Genomic DNA, 12870 nt, shown 5'->3' on the forward strand with positions numbered 1-12870 from the left:
CTGGTATCTGACAGGGGTATCTGCCTGGAGCATTTGGCAGAGGTAACATATGAGCACTGAGCTCGTCCTGTCAGGATCTTGCTGGTAACAATGGTGGGCAGTCCTAGCATTCTTCATACTTTCACGTCGCAAATTATGATGTCAACTATTTGGTTCATGGAAAGTCAACTTTGCACAGATATCTATCCTTGACCATTTCTTTCTCTCAAGTCTCAATATTTTTGCTTCAAACCAATTTGTTTTAATGTGGCTTTTAAATGCTGAACATTTTGTTGATGTTTTTAAACACTGGCGATATAATGTGGGAGATTATATAAAGGTTCACGATAATGTGTCAGCAATGAACGCTAAATGGCTCTCCTTACACCTACTACCCAGATCAGGTGGGCTGCCGTTGTGGTAAATTCGACACAGATGGCTGTTACCTTTGCAGATTAGCTCATAGAATAGTAACACAATTACTGCCATCCATCGATACTTTATGTTGAATGGGTAATTTAGACTCTACAATATTTAGTTCCTGAGACAATATCTAAGCTCTATACACTGGCAGCCTGATGAGTGTAGTCTACTGAGCGCTGATATCGTTCCAAGAAAAGGCATAACCTTTTTGTTTTCCACATTTGATCTTGAAAATATGTGTATCAACATATAATGTTATTAGGTAACATTAGATATAACTTGTTATATATAATGTTTGTACACATAACAAACTATATATATATAGTTCTACATATTATCATTATGATATGACGTTACCAAAAGCTATTATTGGTGAATGGTGTACTCTGGTGCTATGAGTAGCACGTATGTATGTGTGTGTGTGTGGTGAACCGTAACTCTGAATCTCTTGTCCACTCGATATAAAAATCCTTGGAATTTTTCATCAACCTTAAATCTCTAAGATCTCAGTAAGTTGATTTACCAGTGTTGCCGCGCAGGATTAGTTCAAGATAAACTCCAGAATGTTGAGGACAATAGCTCTAGCTGCACTCATCTCTATAGCATCAGCCAGCTTCCTACCAGTGAGTTTATAAGCTATCTCTAGTCTCTAGCCTTCGGTGTAGGAAGGTGCATCTTGCAAGGAACTGAGTATTCGGTGGCACCTGCTTTAGGTTGTTCCTCAGAGTTCTTGGAGTAACCTCTGATGGGCTGTAGCAGAGTTCTATTTGTTCATACAATATATTTTATTTACTGTTCTCATAGTCAGTTATAATTTATTTACTGAGCAAAGTTATCCGTTCTCTGGTATATTTAACCCTAATTTCTCTACATTTGCATTCCTGAGTAAAATTGATACAACTGAGGTGATGAAGGTGATGATTTTTCATGTTTCTCTTCAGATTTGCTGTACTAGCAAATATGGCATGATACCAGTTTTCGAACTGAAACTAGTGTTTATAAGATGATAACATCTGACGTAACTGACTGTAACTGACATAACTGACTGTAACACTTTTTATCCGCAGTTTACTCTCGACCTTGATGCCTTGAAGCGACCGACAGAGCCAACGACAAACTACGAGTCAAGCAATGGATTGCAACAAGCTGCGAGTGATTCGAGTCACGCTAGTCTGGTACCAAGATATGGAAGCACTTCGGGTCAAGGATCGGACAACCCCGTTACAACGCCTGCACCAGCTGACCAGCCTCTCCTAAAACTTCAACTAGATATTGCCAAGCTACGAGCACTTCTAGCAAAGCCTGTAAGTGCTGTATATACAAAGTTTATGCTATGCTAGACGGTGTAGCTCCTATCTTGTTAAAATAGCAACAGAAATCCTTGTCCAACAGTATTATTTACTGTCACGCAGAAACTGAATCATTTGAATAAAAATATCTGTAGTTTACAAGGTAGTTGATAAAGTAGCCATATATCATTATAAAAGACTGTCATTGATAGTGTAGATGACCACGACAGAATAGACGTGTGAGCTAACCATAGACATTTAGTGTACATAAAAAGATTTATGAAGTATATAGGAGATAGATATGAAGTAGATAAGAAGTAGATATTTTATCAGCTGTTAAGATTATATTAATATCATTTTAGATTATAAATTGTAGAGTCATTTCTTGCCTCTAAAAATAATTGTAGAAAAAATGACTGGTTGGTATTCTTAGATTTGCTTACTAGTTCTATCTGCTACTATAAGTATTAATTTTAGTAAAGCAAAGTGATTTCAAAACATGTGAACTAGTTCATATCCACCAGTGCGAGTATTTGATCAAACCAGCAGTGATGACACAGCAATTTATGTTCAGGGTGTCTTTCAATATTCTGTTATGATTTGTTCGTAGGTAAAAATCTTCTGTGTTGCCATTTTGAACTACTCTACAATTAGAGGTTTTCTTAGTCTACATATTTAGGATAAGTTGGAGTAAAATTACTTTTGATTTGCTGTTTCTGAGGCTGCTGTGAGTATGGCAACATAAGTAGTATGATGTTTAGTTAATCTACCAGTACTAAATAACCATATTAAATTTGAGAACAAGACAACTAATACCACTTCCTGGAATAATTCGCTGAAAACTGGCTGCTGATGACATCTGTCAACCCGTGATACTCCTTGTCCGTAAGATAAAATGTTGCTAAATACTTACAGAATATTGGAGCTCAAGGTACCCTCACAATCAACCTAGAAGAAGGGGCGATATCGGTGGATTCACATCAGACGACACCATCTCCGACAGGTGAGAGTGTATACAGTTGTTCTGTAACAATTTCCTTCTCTTACACCAGAAACAAAGAACAAGAGGTTTAATTTTGGACACTGTTGACCTCATGTTGACTCATGACCCAAATCCTCTAAAGAATGTTATGCAAGGAGATTCATTTTCTTTCGCTTCAGGTTTTTTGTGTTACGTTTGGTTTCATCTAATATTTGTCAGCCAGTATTTCACACGAAGAAAAACCACTTCCAGTAATTTCGACAGTTTCTTGATTGTGAGTAATCTATAGGCATGACCAGTGTTGGCTTCCTGATGGCCTAAACGTTCGGTGCCATAACTGCATCATTTCACACAGCCTTGCGCCAGACTCACACTAGCACCAATAGCTGAATCACTTCCACTGAGGAACACGAGGATATTTAATCATACCCCTGGCTAGAGCAATCTCAGCACTTCTCTTAAAGCTGTTCAGCTCAGTTAACATTATCTTGATAAATGTTCAATGCGATAGCTGGCAACAGTTGGAAGGTGGCTGCTATCAGGACTGCATGCTGATACTTCTTATTACTTATATTTTAGAGGCACCTACCGCTGTCGAGACGGGAAGCAGCAGACTTGACATTGTGTTTAACTAAGGTACAAGCCTACAATATCACACAGTTATTATAGCACTCTGCCTTCCACGCCCTCCTTTTATAGTTGACAGACTGCATGACTAACAGCTGTGATTAAACTATTATGCTTCTCAATAATTTTCATACAAAAATGCAAATTGTTACATCTAGTAGACCAAATTTGCGGTGGTATGATTTTTATATTATAAAATTCAATTTAATACATTATATATTTATTGTAATTTATATGTATTAGACTAGCAATGAACTAGAAAACTGAATAGTTCTTTTATAAAAAAATATTACAGTAAATACAATAATTAAACATTCTTATTCTTTCTTTTTCTGTTTCAGTCCAAGTGACTCGTATTGAAGCTAACCATTGAGGGGTGCAAGAATTCATGGCAGGCTTAGAACTGACACGCTAGTCTGCTGGAAACTATTAAAATACTCAAATCGAAGCACCCCATGAACAACAAATCATTTCCCAACAATCTATATTTATTTTTATAAACTAAATGTTGTTTGCCTTATTTATAAAATAAAAATGTTGTGTTTCGTTGAGATACAGGTTGTATTCATGTTTGTTAAAGATTCCAATCTTCTGCATAAGATTTCAAAGAGTCGGAATACATGTAGATAGCCACAATTTTTACCAGCTCCGCATTGTAGTTGCTGGTGCTATCTATAGTTTAGAAAACTAACATAATTCTATCAGCATTTGTCTCTCACAAAATTCTCAGACCCAGCCATTTTATCTTTCGTTGTCCCGAGTAACTGGGATTTGTTGTTGAGGATAAAATCAGTATTCAGATCTACAGTAGTTATGAACTTTTGATCTCTTAGTTCTTGTATTCTCCTCCCACGGAACTTATTACAAGCAGCAACCAAAAACACTCAGTTCCATTTAGTTTTGAGCTGTGATTGAAATTACAAAATAATTTAAACTGAAATAAAATGAATGCTAGCAGAAAATTAATTAACAAAATGAAATTCTTAACAATGCATTTATTTGTACACTTCCATAAGATATAATTTCCAAGTTGTTTTGTTGATTTTTTAAATCTTTGCTAAAGCAGATATATTTCCAATATAACTAAAATAAACTTTGTTTTCTTAGTGCAATTAGTGTATATTTAATAAAATTTTATTCAATTTTTTACTGAAAATGAACATAAATAGTCCTACTATATATTAACACTACTAAATGTCCGGCGTTGCCTGGGTAATAAAAGTTTGCACAGAAAAGTTATTTCTATTTAACATATAACAACATTCTAACTTTCAAACTTCATATCATGAGAAAAGGCTTTTGTGCAGTTTAAATAAATTAATAGAAAAAACAAAACAACAGTAGAGGTTTTCAAGCTTTGTCAAACAACTGTAAATTTCAAAATTCATATCACAAAGAAAATGTTTTGGGCAGGTCAAATAAATTAAGAAATAAAATAAAACAACTGTAAACGTGTTTATTTAAATTTAAATGTGAAACAATTAGCAAGTAATAGCTAAATTAAGTCTGTTTTGCTACAAAAACAATAAAAGATGATTTGGTAATGATACAATTAATATCAGATGAGAAAACAAAATAAAAATCCTGAATATGTTGAATTAATAATAACAATTCGTGCATAAAAGTGTGTGTATAAAAAAGGTTACTGTTCCAGTAGAAGCTATCCATCCAAACTTTCAATACGATGATACTGGTATCTCCCGATACTGGTACAAATGTAAAAATGAGAAATCAGACTGTCTTTGTTTGACCGAATGGAGAGAGAATGTAGAAGCTATTCGTACTCGAGATACTACAATTGTCTGCGTGAAAAGTACTAGCCTTTACTGATTTAGCAATAAAACCTTATGAAAAACTGGAAATAGAAGTAAAACAGCACATTTGAAATTGAAACGGCACATTTGAAAATTACAAATTAAAAAAATAGGTAGGCCTAATACGAGCAAAAAATTAGTTTTCACATCATTTCAAAAAGCAACAAAAGAAAAGGTAATTTTAGTTAATAATCAAAAGTGCACATTTAGCGTGTGCCTACGGTATAATATACTGGCTATAGCTCTTATTCTATCCCTCTTATCATATTATGATAAGAGGGATAAAATGCTAAGGACTGTATAGCTCAATAGATAAATGCGTGGTTTCATCTCCATCATAGAGATTGTGGTTGCAATCTCTATGATGGAGATGAAACGGCAAACCCCAGCATGCAGCGAGCTTTTTAGTCCAAGATTTTAGTAGCTATAGCCGAACAAACCGATGGACACACATACAGACACACAAACTTTGAGACTTATATACATGTATATAGATTTAGCCATAAGAAAGTACATAAGCTTTCATATACAGCAAAATAAAGATTATAAAAAGTAATCTAAAATGCTGCCGATGTAGGTAATCATAAGATTACAACTTTATCAACACAACTTTGTTATCGCGTCGAACCTGGTGGTAATAAAGGGCTATTCTTTTGCGTTAATAGTAGTTTTAATAGAAACTGATTCTAAAGGAGCTCAACAAGAATTAGTTTTACTCACATTTTTAAAAAGTTTAGAAAGCCCTGCTTAAACTATCCAGGAGTAAATAACAATGTAATCCATGCGCAAATGATTAATTACAGATTAATTTGATTAGGATGAGCTTTAATTGTAATGCAAGATCATAACTCATATAGAATGAAGAGATAGCCTACAATATTTAAGTTTTTTATCATCTTGTAAATGCTGGTTTTAGTTCAAAAACTGGCACCGCCCAACATTTGCTGGTAGGGCAAAACTGAAAAAAAACATGTGGGCTTTTTTAAGCAATCGTAATGAACGCCGCCAGTATTCTGTAATGATTTGACAAAGAGTAATTAATTTTTACTTGTTACAAGAGAAAATAACATTGAGAGAACGGGTAAGAAAAATCTAAATTTTATTAGAAATATAAATATTTTTTACATAAAAAGTCAACCTTATCATTGCGGAGTCGAGACTAAAATTCAAGGTGATAGGCATACGCAACTAACAAATCTCAGAGTGAGTTTATGAGTGTTTAACAATGCACACTTAAGCCTGCTCATCGGCATTCGAGTCATGACAAGGTAATGACTAACATACATAGCTAGCATGCCTCATAGCAAAAGGAATTTAAGATCACCGAAGGAAAGTTATTAAATAAGCAGCTGGTAGCAAGAAAAATGGTTTTTAATAAAAGAACATGCCGACCAGGCTCATCACAATCTAGGTCAAGATCTCGAAATAGGTCACCACCAGCCTCCTCAAGACATCGCTCAAAATCTCCAAAGCTGAAATCTCAATCTTTCACACCAATCAACAGTCAAACCTCCACACCGCTTCGAACCACTCGGACATGCGAAGTTGACTGCTGTTTTTCTCCTATTCTCAGAAATAGAAACAGATCTCCCTGTGAGAACATGGCTGACGGTTCGGCGAGAGTGATAACTAACATGAGTGCGATGTTGCTCACCAACCTATCTACGGCTACCTCCAAGTACTTTATCAAGCAGTACCATGACACGACGTGGTCCTACGGGATGAGGATCTTAATAGGCCTTCTACTCATCATCAGCATCCTTTTCACACTCAGGAATGATAAACTGTAAGTACGGCCACACCTCGCCTTCATAGCTTCAGTTCTCTATTTTTAATATCACTAAGCTGTAGTTTTTTAAAGGATGAACGCGATAACAACGTTGATAATTCTAATTTTATACCTATCACAATTTTGAGCTGTTGAATTTACTATAATTACCATGACAGGCAAAGGAACTGCTTCTTTACAACAATACTTGATGTTTACAAACGCAAATAAATCTTTAGTTGTCCGCTGAAGAATTCATCTAGTAGAAAATCATTTGGTAATTGCAAAATATTTTATGTCAACAACATCAGACTAGCGTACAGGTTTTCTATATCTATATTCTTGTTATTACTCAGTGCTAAAGTTAACCAGATAAATAATCATTAACATTTTTGGCTGCGACACACGGAAACTCTAGGAAACAGAATGGAAATAGTTATCAATGGTGAGTAGAAGTTTCCCACTGGCACGTGCTGGAACAGTTATTGCAAGAATGAAAAACAGTGATTCATAAGAGTTCTTACAGTGGCTCATAGTGCTTCATAGTCTTTTGACACCGGTGACATAAGCGAGAGAATAGTCCACTGTCATCAGTGGCACCCACAGAATGGCCTAACTTCCATCGATCATGTGTAGGTCTGATTGAAAAACACCTCTTAAAGGTTGACTTGCAACAAAATTCAAATTACAGTTATTTGGTATCAAAAGATTCACCATGTCTTACTCTGTTGTGTTGTAGGAGCAAAATACAGTGAAACTCGGATAACTCGCCCTCGAATAGCTCGAACACATGGTTAACTCAACGGATTTGTTTGGTCCGTTCCCACGCAATGATAAATTGCTTTAGATAACTCGACCACAACTTGGTTAACTCGAACAGTTTTTTTGCCCAACGGCTACCGAGACGGTTGTTATCGCTTTAGAATATCACTTTATTCCAAACCATAGAGATAAACAACAACTTTTTGTAGTTCTTAGGCGTCATTATTACCACTATCGGCAAAATGTTTTCGTTAACGACTTTTCTATAGGTTTGCAAACAATCATATTTTACCAAACATCTGCTTGGGGATAGCCTTCCGAAAGCAAGGAGAAGTGAGGTAACCTTCAGATAAACTTAAAGAAAAATCGGCAACACTGGTTTTTGTTAAAACGCTCAAAAGAAAAATACATGTATGCCTTTTTTCTGAGAGCGACAATCAGAACACAGCTATCCGAGCAAACGATGCAAATATTTTTGTTTTAAAAACGTTAATTTCTGTTTCTACATTTAGTATTATAAGTATAATTCAACCGTTTCAGAGTTTCAACCGCGATCAGGTTTTGCCTATTTTAATCTGAAAACGTCCTGACAGTCACATTACCTAAAACAAACAAACGAATGAATCTCAAGTAATAAAAGGAAAATATTTATACTTTCTGATAAAAATTGTTAAAACATTACATGAGGTGAGAGGTCCCTTAACTTGCAACAAGCAATCAATGCTTTTGATTTATATATAGTTTGTATATGTACTGATAAATACAATAATACATGCACTTGTGACAGTGTTCTCATAACTTGAACGCCCTGATAACTCGAACACTTTCTCTCGGTCCCGTGAAGGTCGAGTTAGCTGAGTTTCACTGTATGTGGAAATGTAATTACAAGCTCTTAAAAGCTCAAAAACGAAAAGCCACCGAAGATTGGAATCAATTTATTTCTCTGACGTAGTCATTACATTTGTGGGATGTAATGTCACATGATGTTCTCACGTAAATTGAAAGGCCAATATAAAGCTCAATATTAAACTTTTCGTAGCACTAGTTTATGACAAACACTTCTGGTTTTACCGAAGACCCCGTATCAAATATAGATGCTCGCTACTTGACAGTTTTGTTGCGGCTTGGTCTTATCGTCTAGTCGTAATCTGATCATGTGACCCATGCTTAGCAAATAATTTCTGCAACGATTTTCGATTATCACAGGTGACCAACAGGCTCGTCATGATTATCAGACAATGATATGTACTCCTTCGAGCTAAGGTTAAAATCTTAAACGAATTTTCACGATAGGTTATAAGATATCAGTGCTGAAAGTGACCGCATTACAATGACGATAAAATAGACACGTAAGAACAATATGCTGTACATGGTTTTATTGAATGTGTGAAGTATATTTGTGAAAATATTTCTACAAATGAGGTTGCGTGAAAGTGTAAACAGGAACCATCTTGTACAACTACGTCCCATTTGAGCCGTTTTGGAAAGAGATTCTAATCTACGGCAGTTTCATGATGGCGGCGATTAACTGTTCATTTTTTAGCTTTTAAGAGCTTGTAATCATATTTCCACATATTTTGCACCTACAACACAGCGGAGTAGTAAGCCACGGTGAAACAGCAAAGTATTGTAGTTAATTATAATATAGACAACTTTACCTACAAAACTCAAACCTGTTGGTGATACAATACAAACTATTGAGACAGTATTAACTTGATCGGTTCAAAAATAGTTTTGAGGCTTTACTAGTTGTATTCAAAATTCTGTTGCTATCAATTATTTTCATGTTTGTATAACAGCGTGGAAAGTTAGTATTATATTTAAATAGCATCGATACTAGTATATATAAACTTTTAATGTATCTCGCCCCAGTCACCCATGCCTTGCTAAATTCATAGCATACCTAACTAGTAATATGAATCGTACAAATTCTGGCCGCAATATTAAGTCTAGTAACTTGGTCTTACTTGAGTGTTAAAAGTCTTCGGTTATTTCTGGAATCCCTTTCAGCAGGTTTTATTGACTTTAAAAAAATCTTACTTATTGATAGTGATATCTAGTTTGATCTTATATCGATTGACCAAAAATTTCCCTCATTTTTGTCTAGAACAACTTGCTGATATTTCATGTATGAACATTTCATACATGGCCAATACATACATGGTCACTTTATATATGGCCATTAGGCATGGATAATCCAACTCTGATAGTCCAATGAATAGTCCAACATACAAGACCCTTTTATACATGATCATTTTAAACCAGACCATTACATGCATGACCATTTTATGCATGACCATTTCATATAAATATGACCATTTCATGCATGGCAAATCACCGAATTGTTAATCTTAACCTGAGAAGGCAGAAGCAATGTGGTTGACTGGATTAACATGGTTTCATGACAATAAACCTGTTTTACATACATGTACATGTATCTAGCAATGCTAACAACAGCATCTAGCTCTGAGAGCCATGCTGATCATCATCATGGTTTTGTTGGCCATTCTGGTCAACTAAATCCTATATGGATGTTTCTTTTTGCTTTATAAGTCATTAAATTCTACATCAAACAGGAAATACGCCAGATCTGATCTTCTGGTGCTCCTGAGTGAAACATCTAACGTTGCAAACAACTCGCCTGGAAGCTATACCGATGTACTGATGCCCACCCCTAACCACATCATTCAAGTCATTCTGTGTGACTTAAATGTGTCATTCTGTGGCTCACAAGATTCAACTTGTGATGCCCAACTTATGCTGTTTAGTCAAACCTTTACATGTGAAGTTTATTATTTCTAGTGCAGTGCACCTCCGGGTTACGGCGTCCCTGTTTTACGGTTTTTTCATCCTCTCGTGGCATTTTTTCCGCCATATGACATAAACAAAAATGTATTTCGAACTTCAAGTTCGGCAGTCAGTGTGCTGAATATGTTGAAATCAGGAAGATGCCAATATGCTATTCTCTAAAATCTTTCCCAAAATGCTTGAAAGAGATACAATGTTCGCTCTCTCTAAGTTCAGCATTCTTCGTGTTTCGTAAATGCTTGATATTGTGTGAATGAAATGAAAATTTTTGAAAAATAACCAATAAATACATTAAAGTTACTTTAGGTAACTATAGTTATTAAGGTTAATATACTAATTTGTTAGTAATTTTGAATATGTACAGTACTTGTATATAAAATTTTGTTGTTTTTACAAGGGGGTGTTGTATTAGATAATTGCTATGAGTTTCTATATCACTCTATTCGACATTTTTGCCTTACGATGCAAACACTAAAAGGAATTAATGTCGTATGGCGAGGGTCTCCCGCACCCGGCTTAATATTAAACTCGTATTATGCCAGACCAAATATTGACGCAAGAATGCACTACACTTTGTTTAGTTCGCTCCATAGCCGGAAAACTAACAATCAATGATTCAAGTAATTAAACATAGGCCTACTATTAAAATGGTATCATTATATAAAACTACATAAAATATTAAATGTAAAAATCAATTTGTGAAAATTAGTTTTTACATTCAGTAGAACTAATTTTCACACGAACTAATTTGTGAAAAAGAACTTCACAGCTCAGTGAAGTGGTAATAAAGATACGCAGTGTAACTCACTCCAGTTAGATTAGCTACAATTTAAACCAGTTTATATGTTTTTTGTATTCTTAGTTTTTACCAGCCTCTTCCCTTCTGGTTATAAAACTGACATTTGTCAGAAAATTTCGAAGGCAATTTTTTGCAAATAACTCCTAATGTAAATTTTTCATTGTATGTTGAATAATTCATATGTTGAGGTTATTGTAAGCGGATACTTGACTATAAATTGTCACTGTAACAATTGTATGTTGAATAATTCATATGTTGAGTTGATTGTAAGTAAAGACTTGACTATATATTGTTACTGTAACAATTGTATGTTGAATAATTCATATGTTGAGTTGATTGTAAGCAGACTTGACTATATATTGTTACTGTAACAATTGTATGTTGAATAATTCATATGTTGAGTTGATTGTAAGTAAAGACTTGACTATATATTGTTACTGTAACAATTGTATGTTGAATAATTCATATGTTGAGTTGATTGTAAGCAGAGACTTGACTATATATTGTTACTGTAACAATTGTATGTTGAATAGTTCATATGTTGAGTTGATTGTAAGCAGAGACTTGACTATATATTGTTACTGTAACAATTGTATGTTGAATAGTTCATATGTTGAGTTGATTGTAAGCAGAGACTTGACTATATATTGTTACTGTAACAATTGTATGTTGAATAGTTTATATGTTGAGTTGATTGGAAGGAGACTTCACTATATATTGTTACTGTCACAATTGTATGTTGAATAATTCATATGTTGAGTTGATTGTAAGTAAAGACTTGACTATATATTGTTACTGTAACTAGGCAAGCTAGCGCAGAAAGATTTGTTATATATATAAATGAAGTACCATTTTAATTGGCTTTGCTAAATGTCGTTTTCACATAATGACCATTTACAGTGTTTCCTTAGGAGGTGCTCAGGGAGATAAGTTATGTTTACTCACACTACGGATGAGATTATATCAGAGGAGTGAACAGTAATTAGAAGAAAACACATTCATTTATAGAATATGACAATAATTTATAAATTGTGATATAATTCAGATGATGTAAGCGGATGTTATGTTGAGAAATGAGCAATTATGGTTTTATCACTATTAAACTGACAGGCAGTGAGGTAGGTGAAAGACTCTTTCGAAAATTCCGTAGAATCACACGACCTGTTTACATTTCATAGGATGACATGACCTACTAACATTTCATAGAATCACATGACCTGTTAACATTTTATAGGATCACATGACCTGTTAACATTTCATAGGATCATATGACCTACTAACATGTCTTGCATATACTGTCGTGTTTTAGAGTTTCAAGCAGCCCCTGGCAAAAGAGCCTCAACAACGCTTACAACACTGATTGGAGGTAATGGAGGTGGAAGGAAGATGGACATTGTACAACTGGAAAAGATAAATGGATGAGAGCAATTGAGAGCTGAAGAAAGAAGTGAAGCGATGAGATCTAGGAAAGGCATAAAAAATCGCAAAAAAAGCGCAAATTTTATTAATAAAATACAAAAAAATTGCAAACAACTTATGCTCCTCTGCTTATTTACTTGAACAGATTTAGCCACGGTAGCGGATATAATTCATATAATACTTTATTAGAATCAAAACAC

The 12870-nt window shown here is 34.7% G+C and overlaps 1 protein-coding gene across 3 annotated transcripts; it reads left to right on the plus strand.

Annotated features, from left to right (window-relative positions):
• Positions 1-902: 902 nt before the first annotated feature.
• LOC137404284 (uncharacterized) lies at positions 903-3851 on the plus strand. 3 transcript variants are annotated; one of them, XM_068090470.1, is made up of 5 exons: positions 903-1025; positions 1470-1706; positions 2607-2694; positions 3253-3309; positions 3642-3851. In XM_068090470.1, the coding sequence occupies exons 1-4, from the start codon at positions 966-968 to the stop codon at positions 3306-3308; spliced, it is 441 nt and encodes a 146-aa protein (XP_067946571.1). In that variant the 5' UTR covers positions 903-965; the 3' UTR covers position 3309; positions 3642-3851. The 3 variants fall into 3 exon arrangements, 2 of the variants coding, with proteins under 2 accessions (XP_067946571.1, XP_067946570.1); XR_010979659.1 differs by having other exon boundaries at positions 2607-3309; XM_068090469.1 differs by having other exon boundaries at positions 2607-3851.
• The last annotated feature ends 9019 nt before the right edge of the window (positions 3852-12870 follow it).

Source organism: Watersipora subatra, chromosome 9, assembly GCF_963576615.1.
Source record: "Watersipora subatra chromosome 9, tzWatSuba1.1, whole genome shotgun sequence".
Taxonomy (NCBI): domain Eukaryota; kingdom Metazoa; phylum Bryozoa; class Gymnolaemata; order Cheilostomatida; family Watersiporidae; genus Watersipora; species Watersipora subatra.